The sequence below is a fragment of the Polypterus senegalus genome, chromosome 17 (genome assembly GCF_016835505.1).
Source record: "Polypterus senegalus isolate Bchr_013 chromosome 17, ASM1683550v1, whole genome shotgun sequence".
NCBI lineage: Eukaryota > Metazoa > Chordata > Cladistia > Polypteriformes > Polypteridae > Polypterus > Polypterus senegalus.
Window position 1 is genome coordinate 29071565 of NC_053170.1, and position 18860 is coordinate 29090424.

The window sequence follows — 18860 nt, forward strand, 5'->3', positions numbered from 1 at the left end:
CCTTAAAGGTCACGACACCACAAGCTGCAAAGTACAGAGGGGATATATGCTAGAACTGGCAAGTAACCAAATGTTCATGTGACAGGAAATATATAGGACCCCGAGAAAAACCCAGGCAGGCCCAGGGAAAAATAAGAACACTCAAGCATGTGCAAGCACAGTTTAAAACCAAACAGGAACAGACACAGATCCTCACTGCTTTACAGAAAACACCGTTCCAAATAACTCATCATGAAATCTAGTTTACTTTGTTCACAGAAATGCTTGAAGTATGCTCTATAAAACAACGGGCAGGCAACTTGAAAAATGAAAGGAGTGAGTGGTGGAACTCCTACAGCCAATTCCATTACAAGCTTGAGGGGAGCTGCAGTCAGCCCCAGAAGTAAAAGCTGCTAATCTGTGCCTTGGTTTAAAAGGGAATCTGCTTTTATGACAAAGGACTAACTACTCTGTTGACAAGAGCCAAATAGACTGGTTTCAAATGGATGATTTGCTACAATGTGCCAGGTCAACACTGGCAAGTATGGCCATTCAATAAAGATAACTAACAATTGGCTTGCACAATTACAGGGCTTATCTGTAACTTGAAGGAAAACAAAAATAGGCTAAAAGGACAAAAACTTGAAAAAACAAGACATGTCTCCCTTGGCACACAAAATGATGACTTCATTCACACAATGGACCTACAGTGACTGATTAACCAAGTCTCATTGACCAGAGCAGACTCGTGAAGTGGAGTCACCTTAGTGTCAGCAATAAGTTTAGTTCTTTCGAGAAAGGTATACAATATCCTTGAAATATGGCTTTGCTAATTCAGTGGTAAGCCAAGTTTTTAAAAAAATAAATTGAATTGGTCAAATTAATACAGGTGGTCAGTTGCTTGAAGCAAACTAAAACATGTTGTGCTTTAACTGAATTTGAAACTGCAATGAAATAAAAGATTGTATTCTCAAAAGCAGCAATTAAGGCTGGTGAAAGCAGTATGGCACATCTTCAGTCTCCAGCCTACATCGGACATAAAAGTCCTTACTAATGAATTCGCCCACTTGCTAAACCGGACGAATGCAATTCTAGGGTCATGAGGAGCAGTGGGAGTAAGCTGGGAACCAAACCTTAAGGCAACCACACTCATTCACTTCTGGCTAATTTGGGGTCTTTGACCACCCTACTACAAAAGTGTTCGTATGCGAGACAAAAACAGAATCCTGGAACAAACTCTACATGAGTGCAAGGACAACATACCAATTCTGCATAGACAGTAACAGACTGGGATTCAATACTTGGGCATTAAGGTGGCAGAACTAACCACAGTGCATCTGTGCCCTCCTAGTGCGAGAATTTTGTCTTACTGTAACAGTATATGCGTCTTAGCTACCTGAAAACATGCTGACCGTGTGACTTGAACCCAGTTAATATTTCATGTGTCCAAATGTGTGTGAAGAAATGCATGACAAAAAGGGACTAAAAACGTAAGTGCACCAACTGAATTAGAGTAATATTCTTCTCAATCTCCATTTAAAAAGTGGGGGGCATGTCATGTAAAATGTAGACCTTAAACAGATGAGAGCATCTCATTGTACACTGTTTGCTTTCACAAAGTGATAATCTAATGTCATAAATTGTTATTTGTTATTAGCATTTTTATTCTGGTCTATCATCTCTTACTCCAATTCAAAGCTTTGTTGCTTCCTGTATTTATCTTTAGGTTTATGTTGGTGTTATTTATATTTTTGAGAAGCACTTTGAGCAGAGAAAGGAACCATAAAATAAAATGCATTCATATTATTGTTAAGACACAAAATGGATGGAAATGTACTTGCTAATTTCAAAAGGAATATTTTCACTATGACTATATTTAAAGCAATTATTGGGAGAAGGATGTTAATGACAGAGCTGTTAGGAAAGAGGAAGGCCTAAGAGAAGGTTTATGGATGTGGCGAGAGAAGACATGCAGGTGACAAGTGTAACAGAACAAGAAGCAGAAGACAGGACGATATGAAAGAGGGTGATCCACTGTGGCAACCCCTGACAGGAACTGCCGAAAGAAGAATTACAATTTTTATTTCAAAAAGAGAATATATTGTGTATTTATATTGTATTTTAAAATTTTAGCCACCAGCAAAAATGCATTAACTCCTTTGTCTGATTAAAAGTGCACTACCACATGTGCTTGCCTTCTCTCCTTAATATATGTGAATGTTTCTGCACGGAAATGCACAGAGTGTAAATCGGAGCTATATAACTGCACACTGTTAAGAACGATGGTGACAAAATGATTATCAGCTGCAGGGTAAAACAGAACATTACATAGAGGAAGTCCTGTAGCCAAAAAAAACCCAAAAAAAGCCACAGGACAAACAAAGCAGGATACCTGAAATTAGACAGAACCTTTCAGGTCTTAATACTATTTCCCTTAGCCATATTTATGGCCAACGCTGATGTTGAATTACACAAGTCAGAATTCCATATATAAGTGAATACATACACACCCCTATAAAATATATAAAGGACAAGTTTCAATTATTGATAAATCTATACTTTGAATTGTAAAATTATAAAGTAAAAATGATTGCATGTAAAGTCTTTTTAAAAACACTACTTCTGCATTTGCCACCAAACAATTTCTGAACTCTGAAAGGCAGATTCATCAACTGCCATCTTACACACCCTATCTGATTCAAAATGTCGACAGGCTCCTTAACTAAACCTGCTCTTTATGTTCAGTTACTTTGTATTATATTCTTGTTTTGATTGGTACATTCTGACAAAGCCCACTTGGGAAGCTAATATTAACCTAAAGTTTCCTTAATCGATAGGCCACACCATCCATCCATAGAAGCAGATAATGTTTTGGTGGTTCAGTGGGTGAAACTGGCAGTAAAACTTCAACCAAGTCTGTCTGGAAGAAGCTTTAAAATTTAAGAGATAAATGTAAAGGAAAACTGTCAGGTTTTGATTTCTCTATTCTTGAATTTAAATAAAGGACATACAGGTATCTCACATCACTTTTACCAAAGTTGATCAAATTTAAACATGGAAATTTTAACATTTACACTGCAAGGCCTGTGTGTTCATGATGAAACTGGTAATCTTGCATTGAACGTCACTTAGTGACATGACATGAATCTGAGAGCGGATCATTCCACAAGAAAGTTGATGGAGATAAAACAGTTTTAAAGCTCATGCAATATTGTATTTTACCCCTACTGGTTATTCATATTATTCATTGCTACACTGAGGACACTTGGGGGCTACTCCAACAGGGCGCAACATAAATAAAACCTTTAGAACTATACAAGGAAAACAGGAGATACATTCACTTAAACTGGGGAGAACAGAAAAATACATACAAGACTAACCAGGACTCCACCCTACCCACTGCACCCATGTGCTGCTCTAAAGGAAAAGGATTTTGATTGAAATACAATAGCAACATAATGTATTACATTTATATAGCGCTTTACATGTGACAGAGCCACCAACAAGTCCCATCATCCAGGTGGATGCTACAACAGCCATTACTGCGCCAGTACCCTCACCACATTAGTTATTAGTGGTTAAGGGTTGAGAAAGAGCAAGAATATTAGAAACAGGATCATTAGGAGGCCAGAATGGACAAGGCCATGATCTTGTCATTCTGCATCACCAGTCTTGGAGTCCACAAAACAGCAGGACTACACTACCTTCGATACTGTATTATCTTTAAAATGACATATAAACCTGCAAAATGCAACATGCCCATTACAGCTAATAGAAAATATTCTCTAATTCTGGTGCTCTCATCATTTTAAATCAACTTCTAATTCTCTGGAAGCCTCTTACCAGGTCTCTGTCAGCTACAACATGAAAAACTTCCCATTTTCTTTATTATTATTTATTAACTATTTTGGTTTTCATACAAGACTCCTATGATGATCTATACTACTCAGGTAATTTACTCTGTCAATATACTAATAACACTCAATTTGTTCTAACATTGTTGATTATTAAATTCCTAGTCTGCCTTACCCAGTATTACAAAAAAAAGTCATTTCAATTGAATCTACCAAAGCCAATTTAAAAAAAAAAAAAACAGACTGAAAATATGCCAAAATAAAAGGTGCTGCTTGTTCAAAACATGCAACATAAAGGAGTACTTAATGTTCACTCATAAGACTATTAGAAAGATTTGGACAAGAACAGGCCATGCAGCCCAAGAAAACTCGCCAGTCATATCCACTTAAGTCCTCTAAAATAACACCAAGTCAAGTTTTCAAAGTCCCTAAAGTCCTTCTGTCCACCACACTACTTGGTAACTTATTCTGTGTGTCTGTGGTTCTCTGTGTAAAGAAAAACGTCCTAATGTTTGTGTGAAATTTACTCTTAACAAGTTTCCAACTATGTCCGGGCATTCATGTCAAACTTATTTTAAATGAACAGCCTCTGTCCACTGTATTAATTCCTTTCATAATTTTGAACCCTTCAATCATGTCACCTTTTAATATCCTTTTGCTTAAAGATCCAAGTGCATTAAAAACAAAACACACACACACTCAGACAGACATATCAAACAGTTTAAAATAAAGGCACAATACAGGGCCTGTGCTTCCAGGTTACATTGCTTATATTCAGTACTTGGTATGCAAGTGGATACAAGCTGTACAGAAGGATGAACTCAACACTAATTTGTTATTAATTGATCTGCTGAGGCAGTCTATAAACAGTGAACTGATGAATCTCATCAGTTTTTCCTACAGAATTAGTGACTGGACAATCAAGCACAATGTACAACCAATACTTCAGTTCAACAGAATTCTGAAGCAAGCACTACAGCAGTAGAGATGTGTCTATAGAAGCACATGTTAAGAAACTTTTACTATTGCAATGTTTGTATTATTTACTGGCATGCAAACACAATATGCTGTCTGTGTGCTAATGTTCTTAACTTTCATACAAGTGTTTAAAGTGAAATATAACAACTATGTGATGTTCATATTTATTGAACTTTCTAGAAACTCGTGCAAGTTTTTTTTTTTTTTTTTAAACTTGTATGAAAAGAATGTTACTTTTATACAAGTGCACTTTTACAACTTAAGGAAGTTTACAGTCTTTGTAATTAATTGCATCCCTCCCCAAAAGTGGAAGCAATTAATCAAGGAAGGTCTGGTCACAGTGCCATATTATCTCTCTCTCTCATACACACGTCTTCAAAGAAAACAGGAAACTGAAAAACTAAATGTTAAATATAAAGTAAACCTGAAAAGTCGCAAGTAAAAGTGAGTATTTGCGTATCATTTATGATGCGTTCTGGATTGTGAAAAAACAAAATAAACTGAGACATATTTTAGTAATCAAGCCGATGCCGTTTGCTGCTTCAACATAACCCAAAAGTCCTTAAAAAAAAAAAACTAAGTTGCTTTTGCGATTTAAAAAAAATCCAAAAATATGAGTGTGAGGAAACAAATGAAAAGGTTTTATTTAATGTATGCAGTCGGATTAACAACGCTAAACAGAAAAAAAACATTTCTCCTGTACTGAGTAACTGATGTCACAAAATTAACGATCCTCTAAAATATTAAAACGTCAGGTTGAAAAATACAAATCAACGCACATTCATTCCCTTAACGTCTTCCATGACTGTAGCTGAATATTACGAAGCGTCTTCCTCGGCCTGAGGAGCAAACGTACTGAACCAACTAAAATCCAGTGGACGGCATTTAGTTTTATACAACCTGCCATAAAAACAGTAAGCACTATAAAAACGATCTTGTAAGGGCTCTGTGCCATTTATATCTCACAAATGCGTAGTTCACCTCTCTCCTCCGTGTGATGCAACACGAATAGCGACCAAGTCACTGGCGCACCAACTTCAGCTTTGTCTGCGTCAGAAGTCCCCAAGTCTACGTGCAGCTTTAAATCTACTTCTCACTACCAATGCAGAGATGCCTGCCGATCACTAGCCTAGCAGCAACGGACACCGGGAGAACGTAAACCGGGCCGTGTTGCACAGACCTCCGAGAAGCCCCCCAACTTCTGAACATTCAGAGAATATCCACATTGGAAGAATAAAAACAGGCATACTGGTGCTAAGTAAACATTTCCATTCACATTTTATCAACCAAATCCAAGACAGGATTTACACGTTATTTAAACTGCGACTGTTAACAAAACTTCAGATTCAAACAGTAAATATTACTCGCCTCCTACCTATTTCGGGAATACGGAGGAGGACATGCCCAAGCATATGCATGTAGTACCTTTTGGCTTCCTTAGCCGTCGAACATGCAAACCTAAAACCGCCGCAGGTGTGAAACCCCACTGCCCGTTAACTTCTGCATGCGCCTCCTACCTGGGCTTTGCATCGCTCACAGGTCATGCCGTCACTTCTGCTTTCACTCCAGTCGTTCTCCGCACCAGACACTCTCATTTCTGGTTGATTGGATTACTCTTCCCGGTTTGTTCTCTTCGTTTGTGCCTATGAGCAAAACACGTCCAACTCCGGACAGCAAAACAACACTTCCCAGCTGGGCGGCCTAAAGTTAGCAAGAACAAGTAAGCACTCCACGGGAGAGGGGCGGGGCATCAGCTGCAGACACATCCTAATCCTGAAGCCTTTTTTCAAACGTTTCACAGCCCCCACCCTTTGCCCACTCCCCAACAATCAACCCTAAAACAATCACAACAAGGCCAGGCGTGGATCACGCTACGAGTCCATACGATGAATCTTTGCTGGGTTGGAGAATCCAATGAACGGTGAACCTGTGATGGGCGTGTTCACACGTTCGCTCTTGCCTAACGTCACATTTGATTGGACTTGTGCAAATCAGTGTTCACATGAGGACTTGCCCAACTCTTCGAAGGCAAAAAAGAAATATTTTCCAAGTCAGAAAGTCGTGCGGAATCAGAAATCAGAGCATGAATCATTTCATGAAAAGGTTAAAAAAATACACATTATACAGGAAATCCAGTTGTGTAATAGAATTGAGCAAATAAACCTAAGGAAGAGTGGCTGGTTAGCACTGCTCCCACACTGATCTAGGAGGAGTTAGAATCCTAAGGACTTTAAGTAGAGTTTAGTTTGTACTCTTCTCCATTTGTCTGATCCCCCCCCCATGTTACTCTGGTTTTCCTCCTTCATTTTCAAAGATTAGCACATTAGTTTAAGCAGTAGCACTAAACTGTCCAGCTATGAGGGACTGCCACAGTGGGAGTATAGGTGTCCTGTGATGGAACTAGTGTCCATTTTGTGCTTGATCCTGTTAGTGAAGGCTCCAACCACACCATAATATTATTGGATTAACTGTGCACCTCTCTAAGATGGGCTATTAATGTTTGTGACGTGCCATCTTTTAGAACGACCGAGACATAGCAACTGGACAGACACACAAGGTGGGGGATAAATGATGAATTGATGTTCAAAAATGTACTTCCTAACCAACTGCAGTTTCCTAAGGAATTTATGGCCTGAACAAAGCTGTGATTTCCAGTTTCTATGATTATTTACTAACATGGCTATTGTCTTTATCCAAAATGACTTGCAGCATTTCAGATAAAACTAGTTATGTTTCTTTTATTTTTCCAATTGATGCAAAGACAGGTGAAGCTACTTGCTCAGTCACACAGTGTCAGTAGCAGGATACGAACCAACGACCACAAGATTTGAAGCTACAATTTAACATTTTACCCACATCAGGATTCAAATCCAATACAAATGGAACAACTAACAATTGAACCATCGGAGAGTTCCAAAAGGCCATTTATATTTGCAAACTTGCAATAAATAGCCTATTCTGCATTGCTTTTATATTATAATAGTTTTTTTTTTTTTTACAGTTTATACAATGTACATCTTTTAAATACTAAACGAGAAAACAACTCCATTTTTCCCTGTAAAGAAATGCACTTTTTTTTTTTTTTTTTTTAAAGTCTAAACACAAAAAGCTGTCCTGACACAAATGCTAGCAACAGACAATTCTCATTTCTGTATAATAGTGGAATATAACTGCGTGAATTTAAGTTGCTTTGAATACAATGAAAAATCTTTGACTATTAAAAATACTACAACTGCAGAAGAAGTGTTTAAAAAAAGGTGCAACAATGGCTTAGCTATGGTATATGTACATTGTGGAGGTAAAGGTCTCAGATTTCAAGCTACATGACTAATAACCAAGGCTAGCCTGTTGCAGATCATTTTGGTTTTGTCCTTGTCTCCTATGCAGTATTTTATCTGTTACTATTGACTACAAAAACTCAGGACCTCCTTGGCCCTCTGCAGTTTGCATACCAGGAGAATGTGGGAGTGGAGTATGCTATCATCTATATGCTACACCGATCCCTCTCCCACTTGGACAGAGGCAGTGCTGCTGTAAGAATTATGTTTCTGGACTTCTCTAGCGCCTTCAACACCATCAACCTCTGTTCCTTAGGGACAAACTAACTGAGATGGGAGTAGATTCACACCTGGTGGCATGGATCATGGACTATCTTACAGACAGATCTCAGTATGTGTGTCTCAGGAACTGCAGGTCTAACATTGTGGTCAACAGCACAGCAGTGCCGCAGGGAACTGTACTTTCTCCGGTCCTATTCAACCTATATACATCTGACTTCCAATACAACTTGGAGTCCTGCCACATGCAAAAATTCGCTGACGACACTGCTATCGTGGGCTCCATCAGGAGTGGGCAGGAGGAGTAGTATAGGAACCTAATCCTGAACACCAGCAAAACCAAGGAACTGGTGGTGGATTTTAGGAGACCCAGGCCCCTCCCAGACCCTGCGATTATCAGAGGTGACTGTGTGCAGAGGGTGCAGACCTATAAATACCTGGGAGTGCAGCTGGATGATAAATTGGACTGGTCTGACAATACTGATGCTTTGTGTAAGAAAGGACAGAGCAGACTATACTTTCTTAGAAGATTGGCGTCCTTCAACATCTGCAATAAGATGTTGCAGATGTTCTACCACACGGTTGTGAGGAGTGCCCTCTTCTATGCAGTGGTGTGCTGGGGAGGCAGCATAAAGGAGGATGCCTCACGCCTGGGCAAACTGGTGAGGAAGGCAGGTTCTATTGTAGGATTGGAGCTGGACAGTTTGACATCCGTGGCAGAGCAACGAGCGCTGAGCAGGCTCCTATCAATTATGGAGAATCCACTGAACAGTATCATCTCCAGACAGAGGAGCAGCTTCAGCGACAGACTGCTTTCATTGTCCTGCTCCACTGACAGACTGAGGAGATCATTCCTCCTCCACACTATGCGACTCTTCAATTCCACCCGGGGGGTAAACGTTAACATTATTCATAGTTATTGTCTGCTTTTACCTGCATTTTTATTATTCTTTAATTTAATATTGTTTTTGTATCAGTATGCTGCTGGAGTATGTGAATTTCCCCTTGGGATGAATAAAGTATCCATCTATCTATCTATAATGCACTTTAAAAGGATGCACTTTATTAGGTCAGGTATTACCACAAAATATGGGTTGTTTGAAGTCAACCTACTGTAAGAATTGGTTATTTCCTAGTGATCATGTCATTGCTAATTGTTAAACGTTTAATTTAATTTGAAGTTTGTTGTGGTGGTTAGCACTGCTGCCTCGCCCAGGGTTCAAATCCTGTCCTGCTCAAGGTCTGTGTGCAGTCTGCACATCCCAAAGACATGCATAATTAGTTAGTTGTCAACTCATAAACTGACCCAGTTTTAAAATTGCCAATACACTTCTGCTCCATCCAAGGTTGGCTCCTGCTTTGTGACCAATTCCAGACGACATTAATTTGGCTAGATAATGAATGGATGCGTTATAGGTACAGAGTGTTTGTGCCAATGAGTGCTCAGATGTTTTAAAGAATAAAAAAATGTTTATTACTACATAAAGAGTTTCTGATAGATTCTGTTTTTAATGCTGCTTTCTGCAAAAGGAAGATCACATATCTATTTAAAATATACCATAACCTCTGTTAGTTTTCTGTTGTGACATTTACATTGACAATCAGCAAGAACAATCATTTAAAAAAGTAAGGCTGATTTTAAACAATCAAGTGTTTGGACATCAACAACTATATTACAGTTTCTCGATTCATGGAAAACAAAACTTATAAAACTATACTAGCAAAACTGATAGACTTAAAAGATTTTTATGTACATGTATTTAAATTCTTGATACTCAACAGATTTCAATTTATATTTGTTTACATATATTGGCAAGGAGTTGCTCTGGTACATATCGTACACATAAAGTTAAAACATTTTAGCTGTTTCACCTGGTAGCAGGGATTCACTAGTGTGCAGGTAAAACTAAAATGCTGTCTGTGTGTTTGTTACACCATCATGCAAAAAACACCCCCTAAATTTCATAAAAATCTGTCCAAGCATTTGTGGGATACCCCAAATTAGAATATGGGCAACTGAAATGTTTTAACTGCCACCTTGAAACAAAAGGACTGCAATGAATTTGCAATGACTTAAAAAAACCCACACAAAAAACCTGATGAGGCAGAAAATGTCACCTGCAGAAATTTAAATGAACCACTTGGTGAGAATGGGGGAAAAAAGGCAAGCATGTGATCTAATTTAGGTATGCTGTGGGGCCAGAGCCTATCCTGGTTGCAGTGAGCAAAAAAGCAGGCACAAACTGCCACACATAATCGCTCGCCAATCCATGTGCTTCTGGGAATATAGGACAAAAACTGGCGTATCCTGCTAAAAATCATGCAGACACAAAGAGGACATGCAAACATCTCACACACACAGCAACTGGAACTTGGGATTTGATTCCAACCTTGACACCACCTTTCTACCTGTTTTATGTCAGTCAGTCATTTTCCAACCCGCTATATCCTAACACAGGGTCACGGGGGTCCGCTGGAGCCAAAGTACACACTAGGGACAATTTAGGATCGTCAATGCACCTAACCTGCATGTCTTTGGACTATGGGAGAAAACCCATGCAGACACGGGGAGAACATGCAAACTCCACGCAGGGAGGACCCGGGAAGCGAACCCAGGTCATCTTACTGCGAGGCAGCAGCACTACCACTGTGCCGCCCCACCTGTTTTATGCCATTTCCAAAATGCCATATTACAAGTTCCAAGTTTAAATCCTTAATGAAAATGACATTGAGACAACAACTATAAAAGGATGTGGAAAAGGATACTAATAATCATGCCTCGATGTCTCTTAACAACATCTAAATTAAACATTTCAGTTCAAACAGCTTCAGCCCCTTGTCAGAAGCAGCTCTGCCATTATTAAAGCACACTGCCAGCGTTGGAGAATAGCATACTTCAGCTTAGCCTCAAACTATTTCTTCTATGGAAAACATAGTTGTATATACAAGTATTGTATTTACTTGTACTAACAAAACTAAAAATAAAGTTTACCATAAAGCGAGAGCTACACTAACATACAGTATATTACCTTTTGCACTGCACATTTCCCACAATTTAAGTAGACTTCAGCTGCTTTGAATGCTTAAATATGTGGTGCCTTAGGGAAGATACTCACTGACCTGAGTACATGTTTCTACAGTCTGATGCCAAAATGTAAAAATGGTTGGCACAGTGTTTCTTTTAAATAGGTTTACAAAGTGTAACCTGGGTGCCTCAGTTAGTATAGTAATTAATTCAGATTAATTTGGGAAACTTCAGTTTAGTAAATGGGTTAAACAAAGGGATACAAAAGAGATTAATCTAACAAGTAATAGATATTTGGTATGACAGGAGATGAAACAAAAGGTCAACAGTCCAAATTCAGGCCTAGATGACCTGCACTGAAAGGCCACCAGACATGACCATACAGGAAAATATAGCACATGCTAGTGTCAGCAACTGCACTCTGACGTTATGCCTGCCACCACTGACGACAATGGTTTACATCCCCCTGACATGTCAATCCTTCACTTTGAAACCTCTTGTAAATGGTTTCTTGTCTGTAACAGGGTCAGAAACAGAAACACACACACACACACACACACACACACTTGACCTTAATGGTTGCAAGCCTGGCTTGAGGATGGATATGGCTTTGAGTACACGGTCTTAAGGTTACTTAATGGGAGCATAACGAGTATTCCAATAGCAGCAGTTCTGTCCTGATCCATGCACATTACCTGGTCTGTACTCACTCACCTCCATTCATCTATTTTCTGACATGATTATCCAGTACAAGGCTGCAGTCAGTGCCTATCCCTAAAACACTAGGCAGCAAGTGTCATCACATAGATTAACATTGCCTATCATCTTAACCATTTGAGATGTGGCAGAAAAATGAAGATTACTCTGAGAACAAACCCTGCAGAGAGAGTGAAAAAAAGCTTCAGATTGTTAAATCCAGAAAGCCGGAGATGCCAAAAGATTTTTGCAACATTTTCTATATGTCTGTCAAAATTAACAGGAAATGTTTGCAATTTATTCTGTGGTTAACTGAAAATGACTCACTGGCTACTGCTGTGCCACAGAACTGTCCATTTCTTAGTGCATGTGCAGTAGGCCCATGTGAGGTGGGTTGCAGTTTAAGCAGTGGGCTAAATGTTTTGTGGCAGAGAAGCAATCACTACTGTGAGTAAAATTAACAATTTCCACTTCTTTGATTTCTGAAAAGATGGCATCTGCAGGAAAAGGCTTGAAAGTGCTGATAAGGTTACTTAAGAAATGGCTACAGGAGTACGATTTAGATAAGTACAACAAGGGGATATGCATCATTTCTCACGGGTACACGGCTGTTGAAATTATAGCTCCTATATAAAAAAAGTGTTCACCCTGTTGGAAAGATTCACATTTTACTGTTCTATAATACAGAATCACAATGGAATTAAATTCATTATAACAGAAAAATGCATTTTTATGACAATGTGGACACATACAACTTTCAAGTGGTCTAAATTAAGTACAAATATAAAACACAAAATAATTGATGGAATAAATATTCACCACGCTTAACATGACACACCTAAATCATCACTGGTGCAGTAAACTGGATTCAGGAGTCACAGAATTAATTTAAAGATGATCACCTATCTGGGGGTTTCAGTTGGCTGCAGCCTAAATAAATATGAATCTAGAAAGTCCAACTTGATGCGAGTCAATATGGTGGCCTAACCTTCATAATGAAGACACAAGAACACCCAAAGCAACTCTGTGAAAAGGCAATTTTTTAAACTCAAGACAGGGGAGGGAAACAAGAAGATATCCAAGTCACTGAATACCCTGTGGAATCCAGTTAAATTCATAAGAAATTAAGAAACGGAAAGAGTATGGCAGAGCCATACATCTACCTAGAGCAGGCTATCCACAAAAAATGAGTGATTGTGCAGGAAGACAACTACTAGTGAAGGAAGGACACCAAGAGACTTGCGAGAACTCTAAAGGTGTTACAGACTACAGAAAATAATAATAACTAGCCAACCCGCGGCGTACCATACACCGCATAATCAGGCCGTTTTTTTAATGATTTTTAAACACAGGGAGAAAATTAACATTTGAAAAATCGGTAATGTAATAAATCAGCAAGAAAAGCAACATTGTAACAATGCACAGAACGAACCAACACACAATCGTCCGTGACTGAAAACTGATGTGCCCACCTCCAACACGTCACTTGAGTCGTTGTCGTCTTTGCACAGTCCAGATGCACCTGTGACTCACGGAGACTTTCCATGTTCCTGCAGAAGCATCTAAGAAGATGCGAATTGCTATATGTAGCGTGTAAAACAGCTTGCTATGGTGCACGCGGTTGTGCGTCGTTTTAAGTTGTAAAGGATTGTAAACCGTTTTACCCGTTTTGCATATGGCGATTCACCTCCGCGAGAAACAGTCAACGTGGCTCGGAGGTGCCAGGAGTTGGTGGGCATGGCTCCTCCCTGCGTGCACCATAGTGGTCTTACTTGTCGGCGGCTAAGTGAAGCCACGCCCCTTATTATTAGAATTATATATAATTCTTTGCATTTATATAGCGCTTTTCTCACTACTCAAAACGCTCAGCAATTGTAGGTTAAGGGCCTTGCTCAAGGGCCCAACAGAGCAGGGTACCTATTGGCATTTACGGTATTTGAACCGGCAACCTTCCGATTGCCAGTGCTTATCCCTAAATGGCTACAGGAGTGGCAGAGAATGGAGAAACTGTGCAGATAACAACTGTTACATAAGTGCTTCACCAGTTGAGGCTTTATAGGAAATTAGCAAAGAGAAAACCATTGTGTGTTTTTAAAAAAAAAAAAAGACATAAAAAAAGAAATTAAATCTGTTATGATTTAATGATGTATAACAATAAAATGAAAAACTTCCAAGGGGGGTCAATATTTTTTAAAGCCACCGTTTGTAAGAAAAGTAACAAAAGCAGCCAGTCTTATCACATATGTATGTTCAAGTAACTCTCTGGACATTTAGACATAAAACAGTATGTGTAATAAAGATGAAACTAAACACAGATGATGAAGAAACAGAATCAGGAGGGTAACAGTAAGACAATGGTACAGGTCAATTAGTTGCTTAGTCTGACATGAAAGTGCACTTGGTGTAAATAATAAGAATCAGGAGTACATCCGGTAAGATAACTAAATAAGCAGCTCTCATGCCCATCATGTAATGCACACCTGGCAGAGTTGTCGGAGTAAAAGAAGATGACGGAGTGTGACAAGTGCTGTCAAGCACAAGCATGCCGCAGCCAGCTGGCTCGGCTGGGCTTGGCGCACCCTTCCTCTGCTTAGACGTCAGCTCCGTTTCTGCCCTCACCCTGGTTGCTCTAGAAGAAACTGCTCAAGTCTGGTGTTAACTTGAAATAAACAAGAGGCCTGAAGAGCACCCATATAAGCCGCCACACTCCTAAGTGTCAGCACCAACACTGCTAATCCCCTCTGTGTGTTCTAGCTCCACTTCTGAGTTGTCATTCCCCAGCCAGTGCAATATAATTCACAATCGTTGGGGGTGCCGAAACCTATCCTGGCAACAAGGGGTACACGGCAGGATCTCCTCACCTGTAAAGCAGATCAACGTAGAATTTGAGACCATTCCGTATTTAAAAATGGCATTCCTGCAGTCCCGATTCTTTCTGAATTGATCATAGTGGGAACCTGGAGCCGGTGTGTACAAAAATGTATACAAAAATGGCAAAATGGAAGAATTTTTGTTTTGCTTCTCTGCAAACACTTAAATAGGTGTCAGTGTCACATAGGATATTATTGTATAGTATGAGCTGTGCTGACGCAGACAGTCTCACAAGCTCCCTGGCACACTCCCATTAGTCCCAGCCAGTGGTGTGAGGCAGTACAAAAGCTCTCGCCAGGAGCAATAACCACTGGCAACTCTCCAGGTTTCTTCCAAAGGTTTAAGTCAAGAGTCCAGTCACTGGTTTATCAACAGCAACAAAGTCTTGACTATCCCTACTTCTTATGTGAACTCCAAAGCTGTGTCAGCATGTAGGACTGCAAAAGCAAAGAGTAAGTGTTTAAAAAAAAAAGAGGTCAGATAAAGAAGGAGTTAGTGCAAGAGGAGTGTGGCATTCAGCTTTTTTTTTTTTTTCTTTTCACACTGGCATGACAACTAGCTAAGTAAACAGCTCCGTTTTTTTCTCAGATATTAAAAGAAAAAAATGCATCATGACCATTTAGATGTCACCTACAGCACTTGTACATTTCAATAAATCCTGCCGTTTCTGTACTGCATTTTATCCTGATAATAATGGTGCTTCACAAAAATAATAAAATTAAGTTGTTCAGTCTGTTGGTGAATCTGAACTTGCCTGGTCTGTCTGAATGTACCCCATGACAGTCTGTCGTGGGCACAGGCTCCCCATGACCCTGAAGTGGATGGATAGAACTAGAAAACAAATAAAATAAGACAGCCAAAAACTAAAAATGGGTCAAAGAGGCAAAGAATTATCACACCATCTCTTCAGCAGTTGGTGGCAACACTGTAGCCATACAGCTCCAGAGGCCTGGGTTCATATCCTTGCTCAGTCCGTGTGTTCTGCATAGGTTTTCTCTGAACATTTCCCCATCCTACACAAAGATGTGCACACCAGGTGGACTGGCAGCTCTAAACTGCTATGAGGGACTGCTGGTGTTCCCAAGTGTACCCTGATGAGCTGGCATCCTGCCCAGGTTTGGTTCTCACTTTGCAGTGCTGCTGGGATGACAACCAGCCAGAACTGTGTATTTCAAGAAGTCTGTTCGGAAAATAGATGAATGTGAAATGCTACAGTGCACTTAATTACACTTATTGTCATCATAATGCAATTCATTTTCAATACAATGAAAAGTCTCACTGGTGCAGAAACACAGCAGAAATAAACTACAAAACAAAGCATTGGCAATAAAAATCTATAAATATTTACGATAAAGCCCCAAACCTGCTTAAACCATTTATGGATCAATTAAAGTCAAATAAATATTTATTGGTTTGACACACTCGCATATGAGACATACACATGTAGTAGTGGTAGTACTGTATTAGAGACAAGAGCAGAAAATATTCTGTGCAGGGCATTGTGGAGATTCAGTGCCCAAGAAAACTTTGATCATACTTGATCCTTCAAAGCCACCTAAAAGCTCAGCAGAGGAAAGAAAAATGAAAGACTACGTGTCGACTTTTTGAGTAGAGAAAAGACCCATCAATAGCACTGTGATGTGTACAGTGAAATTCTTATTTGCATGTCCAATGAAAATGCCACACACTGATAATCTCCAGCTTCATGATAAAGAAGGATGAATTAGAATACAGAACTTTATCAAACAGAAAACACTAAGCAGCTTACCTGATGTACTGCTTACTCTGCTTGTGGGCTCCCATGGACCACACAGGAGTACATGCCAAGTTGCGCTTGACATCAGATTAAACAAGTGAGCTGTGACATCATCTTGTTGTTGCTTGTTCAGAGCGTCCAGTCCTATCACTATCCCAAGTGTACCTACTTTCATCCATATATGCATGGTTTATGCCCCTTTTGTTATGACAAGGTTAATGATTATACTTACAAAATACATCAGATAACATTAGAAATAACTGACATTTCATAGTTTTAAATGTCTTCAAAACATGAACAATCCACTGCTGAATCCAGTTAATTCAATTCAGGGTTGTGGGGAGGATCTGAGCATATTCGGCTAACCTTCAGCTCTGGAGAAGATGCCAGTCTATTGTAGGGCACCCTCAGGCACACTCGTTCATTCACACCAGGCAAATTTAGAGTTGGCAACTGACGCAACACACACACATCTTTAGATATTCTTCTCCAAGGCAGCACTTGAAGTTGTGCAGAGGACAGCAAGGATTTAGGGACATGCCCTGTTGGGATTAAATTTATTTAGTTGGTGTTGGGACCTAATCCTCGTCTTCAGAATTTTCAAAAGCACAGCTAAAGTAGATCCAAATTCTTTCAACTGAACAGTGAATCGTGTATGTGAAGATAACAATGGAAATTAAGGAGAAGTGCATTTAGGACTGAAACTATGAGGCACTTCTTCACTCAAAGAGTTATGAGAGTCTGGAACAAGCTATTGAGTCATGCAGTTAAAGGTTTGCAAGGATTCTTCTTAAAGAAATATCTGGGTGAGATTTTGGGGCAGCATGATGGTCTGAATGGTCTCCTTTCATTTTTCAATTATTTTGTTCTTAGGTACAGTTAGATTTACTTTATAGAAATTCTTCCCATTTATCCCATCTTTTTCCTGTAAGTGTTCTAACTACTTATTAAAGTACCATCTGCATAAAAAAATAACATAAATGTGGATAGAAAAAAAAAAAAAAAACATCCTTTATTTGTTTTTGCTCACTATCTGTGAAATGCTGCAGTTCAGAATCAGATGTTTTGCCCTACATTCTGCTGAGAGCTGTTAAAAATAGCCAGCTAATCCCTTTTTGACAGATATGCAAGCCTGGTATCACAGCTTGGCTTCAACAGAATTCCATCCCCGCCTCTCCTAATGCTCCTAGAGCTCACCTCATGTACAGACACACATGAGGACATCAAGGTCCAAGGGGCAGCAGATAGTAATATTAATTCATTGTCAACTAAGTACACACTTCATGCGATTTGGATTCTCTGTCTGCGTTTTGCTTTTCCTACACAATATTTTGCAGTGTTTTCAGTTAGAATATACAATTGTTCTAAGAATATTTCAAGAGTTAAAAAAAATACGAGGTGTGGCAGAAAAGTAATGAGACTGATTTTTTTATTTACCAAAGTTTTTATTTTTTTCAAACATCAATGTTATCCCCTTCGAAGTAGTTCCCTTGGGCAGCTACACACCGATGGAGATGTTGTTCCCACTGTTGGTAGCAGCGCTGGAAGTCTTCAACCGGTATGGTCTTCAGCATGTCCGTTACACTCTTTTGGATGTTTTCTAAAGTCGAAATGGCGTCCTTTGAGGACATTTTTCAGTTTAGGAAAAAGGAAAAAGTCACACGGACTGAGGTCAGGTGAATAAGGGGGCTGGGGAACCACAGGAATGCCTTTTGAAGTCAAAAATTCTGATATGGAGAGGGCAGTTTTTCGGCACCATTTTGGCACAGACCTTTCGCATGTGCAAATGTTCAGTCAAAATTTGATGAACGGTAAATCTGTTCAAATTTAATTGTTCACTCAACATTCTTAATGTTAAACAATGGTCTAATCTCACAAGAGTGTTCACACTTTCGATGTTTTCATTGGTTTTCGAAGTTGAAGTCCTCCCTGAACGGTGTTCATCTTCAACGTGTTTTCTGCCTTCCAAAAATGATTTGTGCCAGCGAAAAACTTGAGCTCGGGATAAAGAATGTTCCCCATAGGCCTGTTTTAACTTTTCAAACGTCACACTTGCCGTTTAATGGCACAACGTTGCTCCAAATTCCGCTGTTCCATTTTGCGTGACGCACAACCAAAAACACAACTTCGCTAGTAGCAGTCAC

The 18860-nt window shown here is 39.4% G+C and overlaps 1 protein-coding gene across 2 annotated transcripts in view; it reads right to left on the reverse strand.

Moving 5' to 3' along the window:
• The window catches only part of sesn2 (sestrin 2), a 41309-nt gene that overhangs the window by 19624 nt on the left and 2825 nt on the right, over positions 1–18860 (reverse strand). Inside the window, exon 1 of one of the 2 annotated variants that reach the window (XM_039739647.1) lies at positions 6329–8303. The exons of the other annotated variant lie outside the window; for it this stretch is intronic. Within the exon in view, the coding sequence (XP_039595581.1) occupies positions 6329–6406 (78 nt within the window). The 5' untranslated portion in view covers positions 6407–8303. Of the gene's footprint in view, positions 1–6328; positions 8304–18860 lie in introns of those variants that run through there. 2 annotated transcript variants of the gene reach the window in all.